Source organism: Lemur catta, chromosome 22 (genome assembly GCF_020740605.2).
Source record: "Lemur catta isolate mLemCat1 chromosome 22, mLemCat1.pri, whole genome shotgun sequence".
In the NCBI taxonomy this organism is placed as follows: Eukaryota; Metazoa; Chordata; class Mammalia; order Primates; family Lemuridae; genus Lemur; species Lemur catta.
Window position 1 is genome coordinate 24,067,141 of NC_059149.1, and position 27,257 is coordinate 24,094,397.

Below are 27,257 nucleotides of genomic sequence, written 5' to 3' on the forward strand. Positions count from 1 at the left end.
TATTTGAATATGTTTTTTTCTTTCTTTCTTTCTTTTCTTTTTTTTTTTTTTTTTTTGAAACAGAGTCTTACTCTGTTGCCCCAGGTAGATTGCAGGGGCATCATCAGCTCACAGCAACCTCAAACTCCTGGCACAAGCAATCCTCCTGCCTCAGCCTCTTGAGTAGCTGAGACTTCAGGCATGTGCCACCAGACCTGGCTAATTTTTCCTATTTTTGGTAGAGATGGGGTCTCACTCTTGCTGAGGCTGGTCTTGAACTCCTGACCTCAAGCAATCCTCCCACCTCGGCCTCCCAGAGTGCTAGGATTATAGGTGTGAGCCACCACGCCTAGCCGAGATTTATTTAAATATGCTTCTAAGATTTCATCTTTAAAATGTACATTATTCAGGTATAGGCATATGTAGAATCTCCTAGTGTGGAGGTCAGAACTCTTTCTTCAGTGGTACCTTCATTCCTTTACTGTGTCTTGAACTGGTACTTGGAGTTGACCCTTTGGGCAGCTCCTATGCACTCAAGGAGGCAAGCTCAGCTGAAAGCCAAGATGCTTTTGGGAATGCTTTGGAGGAAAGTTCCCAGGAGCTTTCAGTGTTCTGCAAAATCAGACTCCAAGGGAATCTTGGTTGGATCAAGGGGTCAGAAGGGGGCATGTGGTGGAGCAGGCTTCTTCTACCGCATGCCACACATACCCATTCATGGCTGTCTTCACACCTCTGACTGCTGGGCCCCTCACATTATTTGGTGTGTAACCTTTAAAATGCCTTAGGTGTCTGATCTCCACATAAAACCACCATGGTGCTGGGTAGGACTCAGTTAAAGAGTGGCATAAGGTAAAAAATGAGTATAAGGAGAAAGTCTTAGAGGAAAGTTCAAAATGGATTGAGGGCAAATGAATGTAAGATATTTCTCCTCTTGCTTGTAGCTGGCGAAAAGGTTAGATACATACATGCCTCTGCCTTGTTCATAGTAATATAAGAGTAATTTATGATCTTTAAAAGCATATGATGATGACAGAATTCAAAGACTCAGTATTGTCGAAATGTCAGTTCTTTCCAACTTGGTTTATAGATTCAGTGCAATCCCAATTAAAATTCCCCTAGTTATTAACATCATCTCTTCTACCGTTTTCTTGGGGCAGGGAAGTTATTGTGTTGGAAAATACTACGCTTCTTTTTTTTTTTTTTTTTTTTTTTGAGACAGAGTGTCACTTTGTTGCCCGGGCTAGAGTGAGTGCCATGGCGTCAGCCTAGCTCACAGCAACCTCAAACTCCTGGGCTTAAGCGATCCTACTGCCTCAGCCTCCCGAGTAGCTGGGACTACAGGCATGCGCCACCATGCCCGGCTAATTTTTTCTGTATATTTTTAGTTGTCCAGATAATTCTTATTTCTATTTTTTTAGTAGAGACGGGGTCTCGCTCAGGCTGGTCTCGAAGTCCTGACCTTGAGCGATCCACCCGCCTCGGCCTCCCAGAGTGCTAGGATTACAGGTGTGAGCCACCACGCCCGGCCAATACTACGCTTCTTATCTGGCACTACAGCTCTGGTGTGAAGCATCCTCTTGCGTGGTGTTCCAGCTGCTTATGTATGTCTCGACTTTGTCATCAGTAATTTAAGAATAACTTAGAGAGGTTCTGCTCCTTCCGGGGAGCACAGATACAATCTTCAGAAAAGGAATTAAAATGAACTGCAAACAGAGTCATCAGTGTTGTCATCAGCGTAGGAATCAAAAGAGAGCCCTAAGAGCTGGAGACGGTTGGGTACCTTTAGCTTCTCACTTATCTGACGTTATTGAACATCCCTCTGTATGCTGGACATCGACCTAAGGACTTTGATATACCGAGTCTCAGTTATTACAATCCTGGGAGACCAGAGTTACTGATGCTCTTTTAATTGATGTGAAAACCAAGGTTAAAAAACTTGAGGAGGTTCACACAGCTGTTAAATGGTAGGGCTGTGTTTCCACCAGGGTCTCACGGAATCCAAGCACAATGTTCTTTCCACCACACGTGGCCCTTCGGGAAATGATGCTTATGCTTTGGACTTAACATACAGTTTTCCAAAAGGGGTGAGGTTCTTTTGCTTTTCAAATAGTTGTCAGACATTTTTACCAGCACCCCAAATGTGTCTCTATTGGGGTGAGCTCATACCTCCTCCCGTGGCTCTTCCAAACAAACATGCCACTGTGGCCAGGGGGTCCTGCTGCTGTCATGAGAGATCAGGGATTGGGGTTCATACTCCCAAACTCCCTGAGGCCCCATGGAGTCTAGTGTATTTCCTTATAAAAGACAGACCTCATTAAATGTATCTTGATTAATTATACCCTCCTCTGGTTTGTGTTTCAAACTCACAGTGCTGATAAATCCAGTGCTCCATCCTGCCATTTCAGCTATCTCCAACTGGTTGGATAAGTTAGAGAAATTCATCACAGAACAGCAAAGTTAGACTTTTACCAAGGACTAACCGCTAGCAGGATTACTTTACTTTAAAAAAGAAAGGGGGAAAAAAAAGCCACATGCAGAAAATATAAAGGGAATTGGCAAACCAGAGCGGAGATGTCGTCCAGCCTGGAGGAAATGTTATTTCCATCCTCTCGCTGAGCTCCGTGGGGCCTGGGAAGGTCCAGAGAGGTTTCCTAGCTTTGCAGTGGACGTTTGGATCTGTCACCTCTCCGTTCCATGCACTGTGATTTAGCTCCGTTCCTCCCCCGTCACCACCTGGGCCACATCCCCCTGCTTGTCTAAGGAGGTATTTGCTGGTTGAAAATAGAAGTCTCTGACATCACCACGTATCGTAGGCGACCACAAGAAACCTTCTTGGCGCTTTTAGCTACAGCGTTAGATTTGATGGCGTAACAAGATTTTAAAAAAACGTAAGGATATTTTTGTGGAAGGAAATGTAAGAGATCAAAGCCTTTGACAATGAGAGAAATGGAGTTTCCCAGAGCTGGTTATTGTGGAGCCAGGACAGAAAAGCAGGCCTTCTGATTTCAAAAATGTTCTCTTTATAAAGGAGCAGTGCCTTGTCTTTTCCGAACATTCTGGGCTCCTGGGCAGGATGCTCTGGCTCTGCCCGTCTCTGCCCACTGGGCAGGGGATCTCAGGAGAAAGAAGGTTCACCCAGACTTTGCAGTCCAGTTTTGTCTAGTAGGTGCAGATTTCCTTGCATATGTCTTGCAACAGTCTATTCTTTTATTTATTTATTTATTTATTCTATTGAGACAGGGTCTTGCTCTGTCACCTGGGCTGCAGTGCAGTGGCGTCATCATAATGCACTGCAGCCTTGAAGTCCTGGGCTCAAGAGATCCTCCTGCCTCAGCCTCCTGAGTAGCTGGGACTACAGGCATGCACCACCATGCCTGGTCCATTTTTCTATTTTTTGTGGAGATGGGGCTTGCTCATGCTGGTCTCGAATTCTTGGCTCCAAGCAGTCCTCCTGCCTTGGCCTCCCAGAGTGCTAGGATCACAGGCGTGAGCCACCATGCCCAGCTACAACAGTCTATTCTATAATATACCTGGCCAGTAGCTCAAGGGGACTTCTCATTCTCATTGACGTATTCATCGAACATTTATTGAGTGGCTGCTGTGTGCCAGGTCCTGCAAAGGACAGGTTCTTTTTTTGTTCATCAAAAATATGAAATGAAAGTTGGAAGCCACATCTCTTTCCACTTAGACAGTGTGCCTAGTGTGTGTGTGTTTTATACTTACCAAATTCCATGGCCAGACTCACCTCACCTGAGAGGCAGTGCGTTGAGCACGTGTCCTGTTGACTGTACTCTTAGCACTGCCAGGGAGGCAGCTTAGTGCCAGGAAAGGGTGATGAGCTGGCAGGCGGGATGCCTGTATTTGTGTCCCCAGCATAGGTAGGAAGTGGCTGGTTGACTTTGGACAAGCCTTTTCAATTCCTTGCCTGTCTCCTTTCTTTTAAGTAAGGGTGTTAGATTTCAGTGAGCTCCGAGTTGCTTTGCAGCTCAAATTTGCAACACCTACCAGATCTGCCTATCTCAAAAGCACAAAATGGAGCTAAGATAATTCACTTGGAGGACTGACTTGTCGCACACAAAAATACAAAATGATAGAATCACCTTTTACTGTCTTGGCATCTCTTGAACTTGACTTTCCAAAGGCCCAGTGAAGTGGTCAGTGCGTTTGGAGCGTGAACATCACGAAACTCGAGGCTCTGGAAGGCAGGGAGTGGGAAGGGACAGCCACTGTCCCTCTGAAAGGAGTATTTCAGACTGAGCCCTTTCTCTGTGAGGAGTTTGCACCCCGCTCTTCTGCTCACTGGCTTCTTTGTGGGACAATGGGCTTCTGTTTGAAGGACAGCTCTCTGGCAATGGAAGATTAGACCATGACCATGGAAATCGGACAGGTTTACCTGGCCCACAGGGGATGGAACCTTTGACCTAGGCCTAATTAACTGTATTTATCTAGAAGCTACCAGACAGTGGCTCTCAAAGGAGAAACAACAGGATTTAGCACCTGCTCCTCCCCTGTGGACACCTCCCCACTCCCCCACACACAGACACACACACACACACACACACACGCACACAACATGGGTGCATGTGAACAGCAGCTCCTTGTCTGTCTCTTGCCTTTAATTCCTAGGAGATTAAAAATAATTTGTTGTTTTTTTTTATTGTATACAAGAGGGAAAACTTAATTTATCTTGTGATCGCAAAATAAGGAGAGATTTTTACAAAATACTCCCTAACTTACACATCTAAATGATGTTTTCATCGTTAAAAAAAAATCCTCAGTCCCCCCTAGAAATGGCCCGAGTCTGCAGAGTATTCATGACTCTCTCCTTTGTGTGCCGATATCTCCAAGCATTGCCATTAAAAGCCCTTTTGTCTTTAGTGATTTGTTTATGGATCTGTTTCCTTCCTCCTTGCAGACGATGTCAGGCACACTGGTGTTCAGTAAGTGTTTTTATGTATAATGAATGAGCGGCCACGTTAGTAGTGTGAGTCCTCAGCTCGAATGCACCTACTCATAGAATTTTCTAACCATGCTTTCTAAAGTAGCACCATCCCTATGAGTCGGCTTCCCACATGGCTCTGTTTCACACCTTCATAACTTTTAGCCATTTGTGAAATTACTTTTTTTGTTCATATGCTTGTGTGTTTATACATACATGTTATTTTCTTTCCATTGTTAAGTAAGATTTAGGATATAGAGACATCGACGTCTTGCCTTTCTAACATGTATAACTGTTTGCTGGCTGAATAAATGAATCTCCAATCTGCAATTGAACTTTTAAAAATAGCAAAATTTGTCCAGAATGAGTTTTGGAGCATGGAGTAAGATGAATAATGTCTTCAAGAAGACTCAATACAAAGTCAAGTCACGGAGAAATAGTTCTGTGATTTTTTTTCATTCATGACTCAAACTTGTTTGAGAGGCAGTTTCAAACAGAAATAGTTGTATTTGTGCAATGCGATTCTATATGACTTGCAGGTGGTTACTTTGCAGAGTAGTATTCATTGGTTAGTGTAAATTTGCACATTTTTAAAAAAATGCCATAAAATTTGTATTCAGTGAAATACACTCATCTTAGGTATATAACTCAATGAGTTTTATCAAATGAATGCAGCCCATGTACCTGACACTCCACTGAAAACATGGGACATGTTCCTCACCCTAGAAAATCCCCGGATGCCTTCTTTGCACAATTCCCACCCTCAGCACACAGCCACTGATTCGGTTTAGATCACCATGAATTAGTTTTACCTATTAGTCAACTTTATGTCGGTAGAATTACATGTGTCTACTGTGTTTGGGTCTTTCACTCATCATGATGGTCGTAGAGTACAATTCACCCTATTTAGTGCGCAGTTCTGCCTGCTTTGACAAGTGCATACCATCGTGGAACACAACCACAGTCAAGATCATGGATCATTCTGTCGGCCTCCCATGTTCTCCGGGTGTCTTCGTAGTAGTCGACCCTGCAGCCTCTCCGCACTTGGCAACTATGTACGGATCTGTTTTCTATGCCTGTCATCTTGGATGTGCTCAATTCTGGCTTACCAGGATTTATTGCTGTATTTTTTTTTTTAATCAGCTATATGTGTCTGTAAGTTTAAAAGTCAAAATCATTCCTCCAAGGTTTATAATGAAAAACAGCAGTCCCTTCCTGACTCCTCCTGATTTCCAAGGAGTTTCAACTCTTTCAGAAATCTTTCGACTCCTTTAGCCAATTTTTGTGCTATATACCTCTTCTCTTCCAAATAACTGTGCTTTTAAACTTGATATTTCTGTTTTCAATTTTACTTATCTACTTTTTACTATGGAAGATGAGGAGTTCTCTCCCCTATACTCTCCACCAACTATCCAAACACCCATTTATCTCTAATGTAGATAACCAAATATAGATATATTATTATTTCTTTTGTTCTTTTAAACAGTTATTATTTGGATTATTATGCCTATGTAATATAAGCAGCAGAGGTTGTGGGATGTTCCTTGATTTGTTTTTATAGAGCTAATTCCTTTTTTTCTTGGTTCTCTGCAGACCTATCCCTGTTTCCTACTCAAGATTTCTGATAGAAGTATTTACCTCCTTTGAATATGTTCAGACAAACAAGATAATTTCTCAGTTCCCTTTCTTCTTGGATTCATTCCTCATGGAACCCTCTGTCCTCTTGCCTCATTTTGGACTGGTAGCTCTTTAGGCTGGTTTTATAGGTCTCTTTCTGAAATCTCCCTCTGTCATCTGTCACAGGGTCAGAAAAATAGGAACTAACTAGATCAACAGAGCTAGGGTTGACATGCATTTGTGTATATATAGATTAGCACCTCTGCTAATTTTGACCGATTTTGTCAATGGGAAGTCACACATTCACACGGATACCTTCAGTTCCAACCCAGCAGCACAGGGTTCCATCAAGTTTTTTCCCTTCTTGTGCTTGTAACTCCTGTGACAGTAAGAAACCCGACTTCCCATATTCTTAATCTATTGACACATTTGATCGATTCGCTAGTATATAACCAATCTCCCATCTTAATTAGCACACCGTGTCCCCTAAGTATTGAGCAACTCCTGTGGGTTCACCTTACATCCTGCAACTTCCTGCATCCTTTCATTGCTCCCCGTTTCCATAGCACCCACCAGTCTCCTCACTGGTGTGTTCCTCTTTCTACTGTTTGACCTCCCACAATCCATGCTCGTATAGCAGCCAGGATGCTCTTTAAAAGCATAAGGCGTGATGACATTTGAAGCCCTCCGATGCATCCTGTTGTACTTAGAATAAACCCCAGGTCCCTCTGTGGTGTATATTAATAATACCTGTATGTGTGGCGATTAATCCTGCCTGCACATTAGCGTCACCAGGGGAACTTTTGAAAAACACTAAGCCTGGGTCCCACCCAAGTCCAGTTAAATCAGAGTATTTGGGGGTGTGGCCCAGGCATCGGTATTTTTAACAGTTCCCTGGTGGGTCTCGTGGGTGCCCAGGTTGAGAACCATGCCTGCCTCTAACCACCTTCTGTTGCCTCCTTCCCCTGCCCCTCTCTGCACTGAGCTCTGGCAATTACATTTTCCTTCTGTCATTGAACTTGAAGCTGACCCTCTCCTCACTGTCTCCTCGCTCGATTTGTTTCTGTCTGTAAGTTTCTTTCCCCAGATCTTTTCATGGTGGTTCCTGTTAGCTTCTCAGAGTGATCCTTCCTTGATCATCTTATCTGAAATAATGTCCCTTGTGATGCTCCTTGAGCACTTCTTCGTACTGTCATTATCTCAGATCATCTTACTCAGTTTTTTTTTTTTTTACATCAGAGTGTAATCTTCACGATGACTCTTGCTGTCTCCTGTACTGTGGTGCTTAGATTAGTGCTTAATAAATGTTTGCTGGGTGACTGCGTGTAGCAGGGAGAAGAGCCAGGTAAGAGATCTGTCAGCGAGAAAGTGTGCAATAGCTGAAGAGACACTTGGGTAGGTGAAGTGACCTGGAACAGGAGTCTCAATGGATGGAGATTATCTGAGAAGCCAGGCAAGGTAAGTAACTGTGGCGGTGGAATTAGGAACTCCCTGATGTTTCCAAATCGGAGAGGACAGGTTTTTGTCTGGATTGGGGTAGTCCCAGGAAAACAAATGACTTATTATCCTACTGGAAGAACAGCCCTTAGCATAGAGTAACATTATGTGTTCACAGCGGTTGCTATGAAATCACTTTTCGAGACTGTCATTTCAGCTCAGTGTAGGACAGATTAGCTCTCTGGACTCACTCCCTCATTCCTTTCATTCCCTTCATTTTAATAACTTAATAACTACAGAAAGCCTCTGGGGTTCTGACAACCGGTTCGCACTCTACCCATTGATTACAGATGCTTGGTGATATACCTCTCGTTGTCTCTTAGCTTCAAGATGCAAAGCCTAAGAACATGCTGTATTTCATTACGATTGTCTTACTTTAAATATTTGGGATTAATTGGAAAATTGTGTTCTTGCTTGTATAACAGCCCACGTTTGTAATACAGAAATGAACAAACATACTCGTGAACTCTTACCGTATCCCGTGTGGTTATTAGCCATTGAATTTACGGAGTCCTGGCAGTCTGTGATTAAAACCCCAAAATAGACAGCATTCTCCTACTCCCTGACGCCAAGGAAAATGAGCATTCACTTTCACAAATCCAGCACGATAATTTCGTGCCTTTAGGTAGGGGTTATGCACACACTACAATTCTAGAGAAAACTTAGGAGGTTAAAAAAACCTTTCAACAATGACAGGTTTTGGAAGCATAATTCTGTGATGAATGGCTACGCAAAACACTGTTTACAAAAGTGCAGGTAAATTCTTCTCAGAGAGTGGAACGAAGTCTCTATTAGGACAGCTTGGCTTTGTAGAACATAGAAAGATGAAAACTGCTTGGAAGAGATGAAATTATAGTTTCTCAGCTTGTCGCCCCAGCCCTCCGACCTTGTCCCAGGATGACATTGAAGCCATTCATTTACGCAAAAGCCGTTTTCATGTTTTCACAGAACCAAGCAAGTGTGTGCAGATGGGTTCAGACTCTTGAGACCTGGGAGAGATGCTTACCTTGGGGGTGTTCTTACACCTGCACCACTTACCCATGGGCTTCCTAAACCCAGGACAGCGTTTCCTGTTCAGATATCTCTTTCTCAACCATGTGTCCTGATGCAACCACAAATGCACACCCTAGTATACCACTCCTGCCTGTAAAACATGGCAAAATCCTTTAAATTTGGGAATGCCATTGACAGTTCAAAATTTGTGAAAAGATTATTGAATCTGTGTCCAAAGAAGGTAAACTCAATTTTCTACTTGTAACATATACAAAATAGATTGTGTGTCTTTTTTTTTCTGGGTGATTTCATTTAGAGAAAATTAAAAGAGTTCTAGAACCCTGTTGGCAGATGCCTGAACTTTTAAGTACAGTTTGCATCTACTCACTATATATGATGCCTTACATGTGTCTTCTACTTACAACAGAGTTTAGTTAAGCAAACCGACCATATTGACACCTTAGTTGATAGGCATGGGAATGAGGGAACTTAGTACCATGAATTATCTATAATATAAAGTATCCAATAAGTATTTAGTATAAAAAGTCTGTTCACAGACAGAATAAGTTGTATACTCCCTCTGTAAGATGGAGAGTTGGAAAATATCCGTAGGTTTATTTGTCTTTATTAGAATTTCTAAAGAAGTTAAAACCTTTACCTAAAACCTCAGCAAGCAAACTCATAACAGCCTTTTATTTGGAAGGAAGGGGTGCTGATACTATTACCAAGAATTGCACAAAACATTATTGTATTATTTGGATTTTTTTTTTAGGTGTAAATATTTGTATATATAAGATTTGCTATTCCAGTTTAAAATTGTTCCAGAATAGTGATTCTTAACCTGGGAGCTCAGAGCAAATATAAATTATTTTACAATATCTATTTTAATAGTATAAGGTGACTTACAGAATGTATGTACACAGTGAAAGTTCATATTCATTCATGCAAAACCACTTACTGAAAGGAGCTTTTCATGCAAGGTGTTGAGGTGATAAGAGGTTGTGGCGATTTCCATCTTGGTTTTTTTTTTTTTTTTTGCCTGATCCTTGATAAGGTTAGGTTCTAAGTGAATTTTAAATCCTATTATTAAAAGAATACAGTTCTAAAATAGATCTAGATTTTTATTGTGTAATAAACTAAAATGTTCATATTCTAACATATCATCTACTAATCGTCTCTTGGGTTCCATCCCAGGATCACTAACAGAACGCGAGAATGTGTATTGCTAATGTATTACCCAGAAAACATAAAAGATTTTGTGTTCTCTTATGCCCTGACAGGTTGGTACAGAGGATATACCCTCCAAAATAAATCTAAAAAGGTATGGCTTATCATTGAATTTTCTATTTCGTTTGAAATCTGTCTGCAAGTTTTGTGTTGTGCTATCTGATCCCCTTATCTGTTCACTGCTGTCTCTAGACCTAGTTTGCTTTCTCTTTGATGTCTCTTCTTTTGATTTGAAACCAAATTCTCTGACCTCAATGCTTAAGTGTAATAATGCAAGTCCCATAAACCATATTCCTCGCCAGCCAATTGAAGGAGAAAGTCCTGGAGGACTTCTTGCTCCAAGCATGGTGGTAACACAGCAGCACTGCTCTAGTGGGGGTCTCTCTTTCAGGGAGGGAGGGACCTGTGCTTCTCCCTCTGTCCTTTACTTCCAATGCTAAAATCCCAGAACAAAAGCATCTTCCAGTTTCCACTCAGTTCTTTCCTTCTTTGTAAACTAGGATTAACCATAGTAGTGGTTTTCAAACTGTAAGCCTTACAACTCCAATATACATCATGAAATCAACATATAGTGGGTTATACCCAGTATTTTCCAAAAAATGAAACTGAAAAGTAGAGAAGAAAATAAGATGTAATGGTAAATATTGTTTCACAAAACTTTTGTTTCAGGTGTATATTTTTACGTATTTTTAAATTATATTTTATGTATTTTATGTTTAGTGCTAGGTTGCCATAAAAATGTGTCTCTTGCTGTTCCTCGTGGGCAGAGTTTGAAAAATACCAACCTAGACAGTTCTTTTTCCCTATGCCAAAACTATGAATCATCAGGCTAAAGAAAATCTATTAATTATGTTAATACCTCCCACGGTTTCTTTTCTGTCTTGTCAGCACTTTATTTTGGATACTGCTCGCTGGGGCAGTGTAAGTAACATGTCAGCACTTTCTTTTGAAAGAGCAAAGTTGATAGGGCCTTATTATTTCACAGTTAGTTTGCACGCCAAATAGTGAATTAGGAAAGGGATGAGAGAAATGTTTTAGAATTTATCAAAAGGGAGTAAAAAAAAGAACCCACAGTTTTTCTTCTTCCCACACAGCATGAGGTAGACGTGCTCCTACACAGATAGGCTTGTGCTGGGCACCCGACTCTCAAAAGAGCAGAGCCCAGAAAAACATCTTTCCACAAGGTATAGGCCATCAAAAACCAGGACTGTTTTCTGGTTTTGACACTTAATTCATACCCACTATTTGCACATGTGTGTGCACATGCACGTTTTGTTAACTTTGAGAACTTAATAATCTGGCAAAATAAAGGAGGTTTTAATGCAAATATCAGCTCCCACAATTTTGGTCCTTTTGTCTCTGCCCAAACCCTGATACTGAATTCTTCTACCCATAGTTAGATTCTTGAGCCACGTGTCTTCTTTTCCAAACTAATTAATTTCTTTTACTCTCTTGCTGACTTCAATTTCTCTCAGCCATCAAATGGAGACCTAAGAGGCAGACTTGCAGGAGTGAATGAGAACAGGGTAGGACTAAAGGGAAAATCTTTCTCTGGGGACCCGCAGTGACCCAGAGCACCTGGTGTACGGCCACTCCCGCACCTTAGCCCTGTTTAATTTACTCACAATGATGGAACCGGTGGTTATTTCAAAGCATGATTAGAGTTAACAGCTTTGATGCCCTGAATTTGTTAAAGAGTAGGAATTCACAATCCTTAAAAAACAAAAAAGAAGTTAACCCTTAAACAAAAAAACTATTGTCAGATAAAATCATATGATGAACTTACGGAACAAACAAAATTCTTGATTTTTTAACTGGTCGATGTCAATTATGTTGAAACAAGGCCCTATACCACAGGTCTTCCTTTTCATAGGGTCTATGGTATAGAAGAATCCTTTTGATCATAGAAGACCTTGGTTTCTAAGGCATCCTGTGATTTCCTAATACTGTCATCCTCTTTATTCATGGGGGACTGGTTCCTGGACCTCCCTTGGATACCAAAATCCATGGATGCTCAAGTCCCTGATCTAAAATGGTGTAGTATTTCCATGTAACCTACATACATCCTTCTGTATTCTTGAAAGCACCTCTCGATTACTTACAATACCTAATATAATGCAATGTAAATGCTGTATAAATTGTTGTTGTACTGTATTGTTTAAGGAATAATGACAAGGAAAAACTGTACGTGTTCAATTTTTTTTCCCAAATACTTTCAGTCTGCAGTTGGTTCAATCTGTGGATGTGGAACCCCCCCCCATATGGAGGGCCGAATATGTGGAAATCCATCCAGCTAGCAGTGCCCCTGTTGTCTGTTTTGAAAAGAAGATGGATAGGGTGCTGCCCTGCTAGGATCAGTCCCTGCTAGGACAAGTTCTGGATGTGTTTTTAATTTTTTTGTATTCATTAAAGTGTTCTTAAAACCTTTTAAGTTTAAAACCTCATCCTTTAGAAGAATTATTTTAGTAAGACCTATTGTTTTTGATAATTAGAGAAAAACTTTGTATTAATCATTGAATGAAATGTTGGCACAAACAAGGGCCATGCATTTATGTGTTGATTTTTTTTTTTTTTAAGTTGAAATATTTTTCTTGCGGAGGGAGCTGGGAAAAACAGAGAGAATTGAAACAGTTGTCATGAATGATGTTCAACTTTTGATACCCCTTCATTAAGAGATCCAGTCCATTAGAGATGCTGTCTTAATGCTCTTTGCCTCATTTCCCGCTCCTTGGAGGAAGAGCTGCTTGAAAGGCCTATTATTTTAATGGAAATGCGTGGTGTCATTTATAAGCTGACCCAGCCATTTAGAGTGGTGATAAAAGGAGCTTGTGGTTTTACAAATTGAAGAAGCCAAGAGCTTTTCCAAAACTGATTATCGATCCTGGAAGGACTGTGGGTGTGTGGGTAAGGGTGACGTCTAGAAACTCATTCATTTATTTTTTTATTCAAGCGAGTAGGTTGCATTGAGGAAAGAAAAGCAGAATTGAGAAATAGGCTATAAATCAGAACTATATTACCCAGGCTCACTCTGGCTCTGTGTGTCACATAGGAATTTGTCAGAGCAGTTAAATGACTGTAAATGGCAAGTGGCATCATGGAAAGATGATGCCTGCAAATGACAGGGTGGTATTAATAATACAGCAAAGTAAATATTCTCTTAATATGAAAATCATTGTGTCTGTACACCCAGTATAAATTATCTGCTTATGATCTGCTTAGATGCCACAAAATCCATCATTGCTTATGTGTATTTCTGAATACTTCTTTGGCTGTTTCCCTGTGATGAGGAGAGACCAGTCACCAGGTTATGAATGCATGAAAATTTTAATTGGTCCTTTACCTTCTTTTGTAAAAAAAAATTTTTTTTTTAATTGGGTTAAACTATACTTAATCCAATTTACCATCTTTAGCATGGTCCTTTACCTTCTTGATTTGAAAAAGATTCAGCAAGGATATTCCTTTGGACTGGCAGTGTTACGTTTTATTTTAACCTCCGGGTATGGATCCTTATAACTAAATAGTTCATCCCTATTCAGTGTCCTCTGCTGCCCTTTGTTTTTGAGTTGTGGAAATTTTTTTTTTCATTGTGGTAAAATACATGTAACATCAAATTTACTGTTAGGACTGTTTGCAAGCATGCAGTTCAGCATTAAGTACATTCACACTGCTGTGCAACCATCACCACCATCCGTCTCCAGAACTTTTTCATCTCCCCAAGCTGAAGCTCTGTGCCTGTCAATCACATTGTCCTCCCTCCTAGTCCCCGGCAACCCCCACTTGTCATTCTGTCCATGAATCTGACTACCCCAGGTGCCTCACAGGGCTGGAATCATACAGTATTTGTCCTTTTGTGACTGACTTATTTCACTGAGCATCGTGTCCTCAAGGTGAGTTCACGACATCCAAGCGATGGTGCCCCACAGAGATGACTGTCAACAAGTCATTTACCTCAGCTCAGCAGACAAAAGAAATTTCCTCGGGCGTCCTAGGGACGGATCTGGAGTTTCAGAACTCCAAAAATCAGGCCCCAGAAGAATTGCACACACATTGAACTTTGGTTTGTTTTCAGTGGTTTGATCGGTTTTCCAAAATGGCTCTGAATCCTGTCCCCATAGTGAAAGAGGTCATTGTCCGCCTTTTCTCTATGTGTGTTCTTGGTCTTGTCAATTACGGATTGGGATAGTGCTTTCTCACGCGCACACCTCACGCCTGCCCCTTTCTCAAAGCGAGGAGGAAGAAGGTGTGCACTTTTCTTTGGATCCTTCTTCATGGTAGGCAAGGATGGCCATTTGCCTCTGACTCGAGCAGTTACAGGATCTGCCCTGTCATCACCAGTGCTGGGAGCAGCTTAATCTCAAATGTTCTTTGCTGTTTCCTGTTTTACTGGCAAAGGATGAAAAGGGAGAAAGAAGAGTATTTCACAGACTAATATAGTACATGCAGCTGGACCCAAGATCAGCCCCTGTCAATGTTCACTCGTTTCTAGTCTTTGCGTGGATTAAGGATCACTGTGTGCACACTCATCTTGGACCATGGTCCTCTGGGCAGTGGCATATCCCCTCCCACCTTTGTGGTCAGCCACCCCTGATGTGCGGCACCCACGGAGTTCATGCCAGCTCTTACAGGAGCAGAGCTAGGGACAACTGAGCCAACGGTACCAGCTACACGGGCTCTTCTATATAAAAGAGCACATCATACAGTGATACAGCACAAGCTTGTGGTATTTAAGAAAATCCACATCTACGACTTGCTTCATCTTGGTTAGATCTGGTCCTCAATTCTTCAGTTCTACCCAGCAGTTTCCTGTCTTTTTCTGAGGTCTTTCTGAGCCTTAGTTTTTTCCCCATGGGCAGTGCCATAGTACTGACGTAGAATTGCCTCTTAGGGATGTAGTAATAGAATGAACAGCATTTGAGGCTGTGAAGTGCTTTATAAAAATAACAGGTAACTAACACTCATTGATTTGGGTGCATTTGGTTTAAGCGGAAGTGGAATTACTTTAGAAAACCACTCACATTTTAAGGGCGACTGAGCACTGCGTAGCCTCCGTCTCACTCATTATGTGAAACTGTTGAAGGGGAGCATCTCACGGCTTGTAGGGTCTGAGGGGTTTTAGGAGCCCATCATCAAACTCTTTATTTACCGTTATCGTGGCTCTGAGCTGACCTGGGCATGTTTGCCACTTCATTTATGACACATTTATCCTGTGCGCTTTGAACCCAAATCTTCATTTCTCCCTGTTGCATGTTCCCACCATGCCGTTGCTGAGGTGACCAATGTTACCGATGTCCTGCAGACCTGACTGCAAGGTGTAGCTATTGTCCAGGTGTTTCCCATTCATTCTTGCTGTCATTTATTCTCTTGACTTTGGGCTGGCGGTTTGTTTTATGGCCATCTAACCAAAGTTCTTTTCTCTGCAGGGTATTTTCCCTGAAACGTATATCCATTTGAAGGAGGCAACTGTGGAAGACCTCGGGTAAGTTCTAATCTTGAAGACTCCTAAATAGTAATGAAGATATAAGATTGTCATTAAAGAATAACTTATGTTCATTAATATCACTCTCATCCCATCAGTTCCAGCACTCCTCATATGAGAGAGAAATGAATAAAAACTTCTCCATGATATAATTCCTTCCTCTGTCTTCTCTTTCTATAATTGCACCTCCCTGGCATTTTCCCCCAGAATTCACTAAAGACAGAAGTGATGAACTTGTATTTGCTGCCTGCTCACTGATGGCATGTTATGGGGTGGGGGAGGGGTTGCGTGCATGAACATTTGGAGCTGTTTGGCTGGGAAGCCCTGAGAAGCCCCCAGTTTGGGGTCTTTGAGAGTTACGTGAGTAAGTGACAGCCTGCACATACCTGCTCTGAGCCTTGGATAAGTCATTTTGCCTCAAGTGCACCTTGGGGTTTTTTTTACTGCAGGTTGGGGAAAACAGTGTGGCCCCACGTTGGTCATGATCCCTACGTTGGTGTGAGATTCAGAGGCCATGCTGTGTGCAAATGTGCTCTGCAGATGAGATCTGTTACGCTTCGGGTGTTATTTCTTGCCCACCTCATTCGTCCTGGAAATTACTACCTTTGTGGTAGTTAAGAGTGAGATACTCAGCCCTAGTGACAGAGAGAGGCCGCCTGGGGGATGATTCTACAGGCACAAGAGTTCTGGAGGTTCTAAGGAGGGGCTGGAATAGGGCTGGGGTCCCGGGGCTGATGGGGAGGAGAGTGGGGCCGCGGGAAACACGGGCAGTTGGGTCCCAGAGCCACGCAGCCTGCAAGCTGGGAAGAGCATTCTCAGTTGTAGATCAGCAACCACATCTTACAGACGAGAGGCGGAGATGGGCTCAAATTCACCCAGCTCTTTGTTGGCAGAAGCAGAAGCAAAAAGCAGGTCTCCTGTCCCCGTGAAAAACCCAGTGGGCCATTCCCGGGCAGCCTCTACTGTCACTGCCACCTTGGGGGAAAGGTGGCGTGGGAGGCACATTCTCACGAATTAGGGTTGCCGGATGAGGTGCAGGTACCCCGTTACATTTGCAATTCAGATAACAAGTCATTTTTCATAGTGTGTCCCAGATATTTCATGAGTCAGACTTTATCTGCAGTGCAAATGCACCTGGAAATCCTGCGTTTCTCCTTGTTGGGTCTGGAAGTCCCACCACTGATCCTCATTCGTTAGCTTGTTCTTGCTCTCTCCTTTCTCCTTTCACTAATCATAAAAGTACCGGAGAGGATTTACATGAATAAACGAATAAATGTAGTGCCTACCTTTACATAGGTCTTCTGTGAGTAAGCGAGGACTTTGATACATGTGCATTTTCTGCTCTGTGAAACAGCAGATGAGAAGATGACCTAGGACCATTTCAGGAGAGGGTGCTGCCTCGGACCCTCCTGGCAGATCCCATGGGAGGTCACAGCCCTGGGACCTGGTGTGCCACACACACCTGTCCACCCACCTTCCACGATGAGACGGCTGCTTGGAAGAACCAGCTAAAATATGGGGTTTTTGCTTCTATCTTTGAGAATCAGTGAAGCTCAGTAATTGAAGCCCCCGAAGACATGCACCATGGGGAGGTTGAGGCTGGGCAGTGGGCCCATTGCATGGCAGAAGCATGGTTCATTTTGGGGCCCATGCTGTTCTAAGCTCCTTCTCCTTTCTCAGATGCTTAGAGGTGGTGAAGTCCCCTACACAAACCACTCCCCTGCCCCATGGACAGGCTTTGCACGTTTCAAGCCCAGCCAGCTCCATTTTTGTCCTTGAGTGTCGGGGAGTGTGATCCCCATTGAAGGGCGCAGCGCCAGTCTACCGGGAGTAAAGCGAGCATCCGTTTGGTTCTCCTTAGGCAGCACGAGACTGTGATTCCCGGCGAGCTGCCCCTGGTGCAGGAGCTCACGTCGACGCTGCGAGAATGGGCCGTCATCTGGCGAAAGCTCTACGTGGTGAGTTTCCCCCCGGGCCTCGGAGCCCTAATGTCACTCCTGGGCCCTCAGCCCGTAGGTCCTCTGCAAGGTGTCAGCCACTTATTAGCTGTCTTTGCAGAGCAGGACGCATCTTCCCTGGACCTCCTGTGGCCAGTAACCAGCAAATTTCCCTTCCCCAGAGTCGGATCGCTGACGTGGGGATTGAGCGTGGTCATGGCTCAATCTCTTCTCAACTGATAAACTTGCTGGTCGTGAAAGTGACAGTGATCGGAATCACCGCAAACACTTACGTAGTCCTTCTAAGTGCCACAAACTAGGAATCCTCAAAATACTCCTACAAAGTAGATGCAATTGTTAGCATCAGTTTGTCAATAAGGAACTTGAGGGTCATGCTCTTATCTTCTCCATGTATATGTACCAGTGATTAGAAGTTTGTAAATGTTTCAGTGCTCAGCCACGGGAGGGTGGCATTCGTTACCGTGGCCAGTGTACCGTCCAGACGCAGAAATTCGAGCAGTGCTAATCCGTGGTCTGAAAGTCGCCTTCCTAGGGCAGACTCACGGTACTCTTTCTCCCAACATGAGTTTGACCTCAGAATGCTAATATGACATGCTCGTTCAGTGGGAAATTATACAGGAACCACCATGTCTTCGCCACGATAAACTGTAATCACGAGTTGCATGCAGGTTTGCAGTCAGGACTAAGCAAATCTAGCATTTAATATTGTCAGACCGAGAATAGCTATCTTGCAAGAAACCGGAAATGCTCAAAGTCCACAGGTAGTGAGTCTGCCACAGGTCCAGTCTGGGAAACTCTTTCCTTCACACTGGAATCCAGAAAGACTGTTGATTCTAAAGTTGCTTCTTTCCTGGAGACCTCATAGTTAAGATCTTGCCTCTGTTGGTGGCATTTCTGAATCTTCTCTCGTTAGATGTGTGAATGAGTTTGTCGAGGTTGTAGACTAGACTCGGTGGCCCGAGAGCCACTCTCTTTCCTTTACGTGGCTTTCCTTATCTAGGTTTTTGTTCAGTCATGTGTTGATTCTTCATTTTGACTCTCCAGAGATAATCTTACTAAGTTGTTGGGAACATCTCAGTCTCGACCCTAAGTACTGAAAGCAGTCATCAGAAGCTCATTCTAGCATGACTTCTAAGCATCCACGTCACATGTTTGATTTTCAGTCCGGGCTGTTGTTTCCCATGATGAATCACAGCAGTAGAAATCACCAGCTCCTTTGGTAGAAAAGCACATGACATCTCCCAGCCTTCTCATCCTTCAAGACCTCATTAAAGTGCTTTGTTCTTAATGTGTCTTCGAAACACACCAATCTATGATGTTGCCTTCTGGATTATAGGAGCACTTACTGCTGAACCCATCGTCTGACCCTGGGGACAGACTGCCTTGTAATAAAGGTGATCTTTTGATCTCTTTATGCTTAGTTGAGCAGAGTTAAGTTCCTAAATCATAAGGAGGATGGCGATGCTGCCGTCAGTCCTGTGGCCGGCAGTGAGCATCTTGCACTTACGTGGGAGCTCTCTCCGTTTCTGGTTAATTGGTTGGTTAGCGGTAGATACAAGAAGGCTGATGGATGAGGAATTGTGTGTACCTGGGTTTGGTCCTTAACATGTTCTTTCTGGAAATTGGTAAGTGGTGAAACGTATTAGATAAGAAATATCAGGAAAGGAGAGTTTTCTGTTTGGTTTTTTTTTTTTTAGAGGTGGGGTCTCGCTCCTTAGCCCAGGCTGGAGTGCAGTGGCACAATCATAGCTCACTGCAGCCTCAAACTCCTGGGCTCAAGGATCCTCCACCTCAGCTCCCCAGTAGCTGGGACTACAGACACGCACCACCATGCCCGGCTAATTTTTTTTATTTTTTAGTAGAGATGGTATCTCACTATGTTGCCCAGGCTGGTCTCCAACTCCTGGCCTCAAGGGATCCTCCCACATCAGCCTCCTGAAGTGCTGGGATTACAGGTGTTGTGAGCCACTGCACCTTACCAAGGAGAGATTTTTAAAGATGTGTAAGAGTGAAGAGTATAAACAAGGTAGACTTTTTCTCTTGCACTGTTGTGCTCAGTTTCTGTGTCCTCTATACATCCACAAGTAATCCTGCCAGGGCTGCTATTGAATAGAACTGAGCAATGAGAGACTGAGGATGAAGAAATAGGACTCACGCATGTGGGCTAAGTCCCTTAGCACTTAAAGGTGGTAAGCTCTTGTCTAGGGTTTCCTGTGTGGGAGAGTTTACTAGCAACATTGGGTTTTCAGTGGGGAGAAACAAAAAAGCCATCCTCTCTCTGAGGACAGCGTATTTCTCATCTTAATTTAGATAGCTAATAAACTAATTATTTTGGCTTTTGTGAATATTTTGAAATGGCTTATAGCTGCTGTTGATTGGCTAAAAGACATTCACCGTGGGAATTCTCAGCCAGTCATCCGGGCTGGGCAGTCTGCTGCTGCCTTTGATATGTGATACCCAATGAGGGATAATCCACTTCAAATGGGCTTGTTGTTCATCCTGGCTTTCTCTGTGGTGTTTTTTTTTTTTTTCCCCCATTCCTTCCTAAAGCATTGACAATTCACTTTAGGCAGAATTTCTGACCTTCTTTCTCAAAAATTTGCATGTCAAAGTAACAAACCTCAAATATTCTGTTTCACTGGGAAACAAGTAAAAGATACCCAGACCTCTGGTTTTTATGTCCCACCCCGCTCCTTGTACACTTGCATTAATGTTTTTGTTTTCTGATTCTGTATGTAAGTAACTTTAGTTTGTGTGAAGGTAAATATAGATCCCACTAGTATACATCGTTACTTTCACTTTTTCTCTCATGCATTTCCTCCCATGGATTAAGAAACCAGGCATTCTGTTCAATGTCTTTTTTAAATTCTCTAAAATATATTTCTTAGTTCTGCTCTTTTCAGTGTAAGTTCACCAGAGATTTATATCAAGGATCTAGAGTCTTCTATGAAGGGAAAATGGAGTCCACTAACCAGATTAAGCCAAGCTGTATAGACACTGGTGTTTATTCTAGAAATGCCAGGCATGGTGGCTCGTACCTATAATCCATGCATTTGGAAGGCCAAGATGGGAGGAACGCTTGAGCCTACAAGTTCAAGACCAGCCTGGGGAACATAGCAAGACCCTATCTCTGCAAAAAATAAGAAAAATTAGCTGGGTGTAGTGGCACGAGCCTGTAGTCCCAGCTACTCAGGAGGCTGAGGCAGGGGGGTTCGCTCAAGCCCAGGGGCTCAAGGCTGCAGTGAGTTATGATGATGCCACTGCATTCCAGCCTGGGTGGCATAGCAAGACCCTGTCTCAAAAAAACAAACAAAAAAATAAAAAACCAGAAAGAAAAAAAAAGGAAAAATATTTGTCTAGCTATGATTTATTTTTAGCAATCGTTCAGTAACCATGTGAAATAATCATAAATACATCTTCAAGGGGAGGGGAGTATCTGCCCTAACAGAGGAGAACCCACTCATCCAAAGTAGGAAGAAGAGGTGATGGCTCCCCCAGTGGTCCCTCTTTTATTTTGTTATATTAGTGTTTCTGGTTTCTGTTGAGTTATCTTTCCTGGTGGTGTTGGTCTTGTGAGATGAAGCACGTTGTAGGCGTCGACACTGGCCTAGGAATGAGGATGCTCCGTGTCCCGTGCAGGTCCTGTCCCAGGGAGCTCTGTGTTCTTGGGAAGTCACTTGAAATCTTTTTGCTTCTCTGCAAAAGTGATGTAAAAGCTGCCTTGTTGACCCCACAGAGCCCTGAGAGCATAGAACGGATGGTGGTGGTGAGCCATTCTGCAGACAGACCATCAGGGATTCTGCATGTGGGAGCCTATGATTCTTAGTGTTATCTAAGCTGGAAACAGTAGCTGTTCTGGACGTCCCTTCTCCCCCCGGGGCAGCCTTGGGGCAGCTTTCCTCTCCCCCAGCTGGCTGCCTGAGACTCTGCAGCTCCCTTCTGTGTGCCCCCCACCCCCACCGCCTTATCCAAGGCCACTCCTTTGTCTTGTATAATCGTCTTAGGCGGAGTGGCCTTGAGCACTCAGTAGCCAGACTGGGTTTCTCACCATAGATAGCGAGGCCCCTTGGTTTAAGTTCAAGTCCAGGAGGCACGAATCCTTCCAGAATGCAGAGTGTGGGTTCACAGCAGTGTCTGGTGAGCTTTGCCTGCCCTGCTGTTCCTCAGTCGGAGCTGCCACTGGGTGTGTTCTCCGTGGGTGATCGGGAGAGGAGGACATGTGCTCGGGGAGGTCACCTGGGGAGGTGCCAAGACCGTGGACGTTGAGGTCAGAGAGGCTGGCTAGTTCTTAAGTTCTGGCTCACGCCCTTACTGGGTCTGCACTTTGATATTCAGAAAAAAATAACAAACCCAGTAATAGTTACTGAAAACAAACAAACCCAAACAGAAAGAACTTGGATTCGGAAGGCTACTAGCTGATCCTGCGGCCTGAGACACAAGTCCCTTGATCTCCTGAGTTTTATTTTCCTCTCCTAAAGTGTGGATGATATATAACATATGCCTTGCAAATTTCCCGTAGGAATTCAGTGGGATAATCTGTGTAACACCGCCAGGACGGTACCTGGCACACTGTCATCAATAAAGGACGGCCCCTGACTGTCCCCAGGCAGCTCTGCTTCTTGAAAGAGCTGACCGATAAAGAGAAGTGTCAGGAGAAGAGTGAGATGACATGGTGGCATCTGCCCTGAGGTCGTGCAAGAGTGCGCTCGCCTCCTCTTCATTTTCCCCAGCCTTGGAAAGTGGATCCCGTGAGCTGACCTTTGGCCTCTTCTCCTTTCCTGCTGCTCCCCTCCCTGCCTCCACGTGAGGTCCCCCCATAGATGGGGGAGTGCCAGCGCATTGACAGGACGTGGTTGTGTCTGTGTAATATCTAACTTTATCTTTCCAGTAACAAGCCGGCTGCACTTTCTGAACATAAACAATTCTACCTTCCAAGTCATCGTGTCTTATTGTCTCAACTAAAAATCTGATCTTGAAAACTGACAAGTGAGTCTATTCGTGGGGACAGTGGGACCAGAGTTTTCAAATGCAGGACTGGGAATTCTGCGATGTTTGGGTGCTGTAAACATACTGTATACCATTTTCAGTGAGTAGTGGTTGGTCAGGCTGTTTTCCCTGTGTAAGTTCGGGAGACTGGATCTAATCCTATCTCCTTGTAGAAACAAAAGATCTCCTTGGTGGTAGAAGGTGGTTAATACAGAGCATGGAATGAATCCAGCGAATTTAGTTGCTAAATGGAATTCATAGAAAGGACTGATCTTTCCTCATTTGAAATTTGCCAGTAATATGAAACCCTGTGCTGTCTACAGTTCTGGAAAAGTCTGGGGCAGAAGGAGCGCCTGCCACTGCGGTGGGGTGGGGGAGCTTGTAGAGCGCCCTGAATGGCCCTTTCTTCCCACCATGGCCCATCCAGGCAGATTACAGCTGCTCAAGTCTAATCGTTTTGAACTGGTGGTTATTACTAGCGGCCGGAGTACAAGCTCTGAGGTATAATTAAGCTGGTGTCATGGTTTGGAACCAGCATCTGATCGCTTATTGCCAAGCACTGCAAATTCCTGTAGCAAACTTCGTGCTCTTGTCAGGGCGTTTTACCTGCGTGTTGCAAGCCCTGCCTCAGTGTGGCTCTAAAGAGAGGTGACATGTGACGTGGGAAGGACTAGGACTGGACCGGGGCGGTGCTTTGGTTGTTTTTCCAGGTTTGCTTTTCTCTGACTTGGTTGCCCTGGCTTTCAAGATTTCTTTTAGTGTGGGAGGAAAAATGGGCTTTAAGTTGAATCTTTTTCGGGGGGGGGGGGGGGGGGGCGGAATCTAAGCCTTTGCGGGTAAGGCAAAGCTTTTGTCGGACAGCAGAGGCACTTAGGATGGAAAGGAAGTGTGTTGGGGCGGTGGGAATTCCCTTCCTCCCAGAGCTCCGTGGAGTCAGCGCAGCTGCAGGACACGGCAGGACCAGAGCACGTGTCTGCACGCCGGGAGTCCCAGCCACGCGGGAGAGACGTGCGATTCAGGGCAAAGAGCCCTGCACGGGGGGGGGGGGAAATTCGATATAGCACCGACCGAGCGTGCAGAGAAGTGAGGAGTGAGATGATCAGAGTCAGACACAGCCAGGAAGTTGCCCGGGAGGAGCAATTGGGTTTCCTGGCTCAGTCGTAGACTCAGAGACGCTCACCCCTGGGAGTAGATCTTACTTCCAATCCCTTTATGTTGCGAATGGGTTTACCGCAGAGGGAATAGTCTGCCCAAAGTCACATAGCAAATTAATGGTAGAATTAGAGGCAGGAGCCAAGCACCCACACTTCCAGCCAAGCACGTTTCCTCTAAACCATCAAATCCGCAAGGAAGAGGAGAGCTGGGTGAACAGAGTCTCTACTGATTCTTTTACACACGGAGCAGGAGAAGACCGGAGAAAGGGGTTTTGGCTGTGTTCTGCATTCTTTTGGAAAAGGAAGACTAGAATCCAGGTTGTCCAGCACCCTGTGAAGCAGAGCCTTTGTCTACACCAACGAATCTCAGAGTTTCCATAATGCTCAATGGTGATGTCTGCATTCCCATCAGCATGGAAGGCAAAGCTATTTTTTTCTTGTGACCTGTGTTTATCTCTAAAAATTCTTAAAGAAAAAAAAATAAACATCTGGACCAGGAATATAAAAAAAAGTGAGGCCTTAGACATCTTCAAGTAGGAAAGAGGGAGAAATGCTAAAGCAAATGTGGGAATGTCTTCACTCTCTGATAGAAAAATAGTTAGATTGCTTTATTTTGTGTAGCTACGGCCCACTCACATCCAAACCACAGTCTTAGGAAGGTGGCAACGAAGTCCATTTCCTTGAAGTAAATGGGGAAATGGCTTCCTTTGGTGTGTGGCAGCTTGTCTGTTCAGAATGAATTTGGCAGAGTGAATCAGAGAAGAATGGCTGTCTGCATCCTTCTTTGGGACAAGAACTTGGCAAACAAGGCTGATAGGGACAGGCAATAATTAAATTGCCGTGGATAGTGTCTAATATAATTGAGACCAAGAACTTGTGAACACGTGCCCCAAACAAAGCGCTGTCTCACGCAGTGGGTCCCTGAAGCCTTTGAGCGGCCCCTCCCCCCAACTTTTTTTTTTTTTTTTGCCGTATTATGAGAAGTAATATCTTCATTAAAATGAGAAAACGTTAAAAAAAAATGGGTGGCAAGAAAGAAAAAAGAGATGCCCTTTCTGGCTAGCGGTTTTGAAACGCAAAATTTGATAGGCTTATTTTCTCTCTTCTTTTTCCAGTTTGGAAGACAATGGGAAATGGAAACATTTATATAGGATTAAATGAAAAAAGCAGGATTTTTTTTTTCCTTTGCTTATTAAAAATAGAATTTTTAAAAGTCTCATTCTTTTGCTTTTTTAAAGACTGGCTGATGAGGAAAAGGCAATTGAGAAAATGCTAAAAGCACACGATGTAGGCAGTTTCATGACTTTAAACAGGCTTTTTTCTCTCTTTTTGAGATCAGCACTAGCAGAGCACATTGCAATCACAGATAAATGGATTCTGCATCTCTTTGCATTTCCACAGAACTTTGCACTTGTATTAGGGTTTTTAATCACACTCTGCTAATCTCATTTTTGTCTCCCGTCACCCCCAACCCCCCACTTGTACACTGGGGGGTTGGAGGAAGAGGAAAAAAGTGGTTCCAGGTAGATGAAATAGCATCTTGAGAGATCTGGAGCGTTCAGAAGAAGTGGACGTAGCTTTGCATGGAAGGGAATGTAAATGGTCCAGGTGGAAATTGTGTGCAGTGCAGCTGGGAACGTAGGCAGCCGCTAAGATGTGAAGGGACTTCCAATGTGATCCACTATACCTGGAGGACAGTGGAACCCACAGAGGAGGAACATGGCCAGAGTTTTAGGGTACATGGGTCATTTGGTATATTTATGATTCAGGACCAACCGTGTATCCTATGATTGCTTATTTGTTTCTGTAGGTGCAGTAGGGGCGGGTGCAGGAATGGCTCAATATAAAGCCATCCCTATTAATATTTTAAAAAATCCCTCAAAATGCATGGCTTACCGCATGACACAATTAATCAATTAACACCTTATAAGGAACCATCCTCCATCACAGTTTTTTTTTGTCTTTTCCTCCACCTCATTTTCCTATCTCAGAACAACAAGGTTACCCTGTTCCGCCAGCTGCAGCAGATGACATACAGCCTGATCGAGTGGCGGTCCCAGATCCTGTCTGGGACGCTCCCCAAGGACGAACTGGCAGAGCTCAAGAAGAAGGTCACAGCCAAAATTGATCATGGGAACAGGTAAACCAGGGGTGGCTTTTCACTGAAAACTTAGAAAATGACGAGCACGTTCATATAATAAGGACACTGTTTACAATGAACTTTTCATCTTAGAGTTGCCAAAGAATAATGCTCACTGCTATCTTTTTCTCTTAGGAGACATTTAATTTTGTTGAAAAAAATTTTGAGTCCAGGTGGTGGTGGCTCATGCCTGTAATCCTAGCACTCTGGGAGGCCAAGGCGGGAGGATGGCTTGAGGCCAGGCGTTGGAGAGCAGCCTGAGCAAGAGCAAGACCCCAACTGTACAATAAAATAGAAACACTAGTGGGCGTGGGGGTGCATGCCTGTAGTCTCAACTACACAGGAGGCTGAGGCAGGAGGATCACTTGAGCTCAGGAGTTTGAGGTTGCAGTGAGCTATGATGATGCCACTGCACTCTAGCTGGGCAACAGAGAGAGACCGTGTCTCAAAAAAAAAAAATTTTTTTTTTTTTTGTAATACTCTTCATAGCCAGACTTGCTGGATTTCTGGTGTCAGGGAGGTAACAGATGAACAGGAAAGACAGGGCTTGGATTGAAGCTGCTCCACTACAAAAACAAACCCATAAAACTGAAAGTGATTAGCCACCTGAAGCTGACACTTTCAGATCCCTGGAACTGTATCTATTTTTATAATATTCTAACAGTGGTTTCTAAACCAATACCAGAGTCTCTTTTTTTCTTTTCCATCTTCCTCTAACTGGGACTGTTCTTTACAGGGTATGGAAACCAGATTTGCCAGGGTAGTAAAACATGTTTATAGCCTGTTGATTATGTCCACAATCACCTCTAAATAGTTAATGACTTCCTGAATCTTCTGATTAGCTCAGGCAGAAATGGAGGTTATAGATATTACTGCCTTTTGGAAAAAAAAAATCAGACAATTTATCCAAATTTGTGGTGGCCTGGGATTCTGGCCTCCTAACCAGCTCTTTTTAAAAGGCCCAGGTGGTTCCTCGGTTAGTTTTTGTTGGTGATTCGTTTGGCATTTGGTTTCATTTTCCAAATTTCTTCAATGTGTGCATATGTGATTTTTTTCTTCCCCCTTTGCCCTACTTCTCTAACCTCAGGATATTTGGATATCTCTCAGAGACCTATTGAAATACAGCTCAGGCTGGGCATGGTGGCTCATGCCTGTAATCCCAGCACTTCAGGAGGCCGAGGCAGGAGGATTGCTTGAGCTCAGGAGTTTGAGACCAACCTGAGCAAGAGGGAGACCCCATCTCTACTAAAAATAGAAAAATTAGCCGGGCATCATGGAGCGCATCTGTAGT

General features: G+C 43.7%; 1 protein-coding gene across 1 annotated transcript in view; it reads left to right on the forward strand.

Moving 5' to 3' along the window:
• The window catches only part of DOCK5 (dedicator of cytokinesis 5), a 165,217-nt gene that overhangs the window by 53,927 nt on the left and 84,033 nt on the right, over positions 1-27,257 (forward strand). The window contains exons 3-6 of the mRNA XM_045535787.1: positions 10,306-10,346; positions 15,673-15,728; positions 17,590-17,686; positions 25,818-25,966. Of these exons, the coding sequence (XP_045391743.1) occupies positions 10,306-10,346; positions 15,673-15,728; positions 17,590-17,686; positions 25,818-25,966 (343 nt within the window). The remainder of the gene's footprint in view (positions 1-10,305; positions 10,347-15,672; positions 15,729-17,589; positions 17,687-25,817; positions 25,967-27,257) is intronic.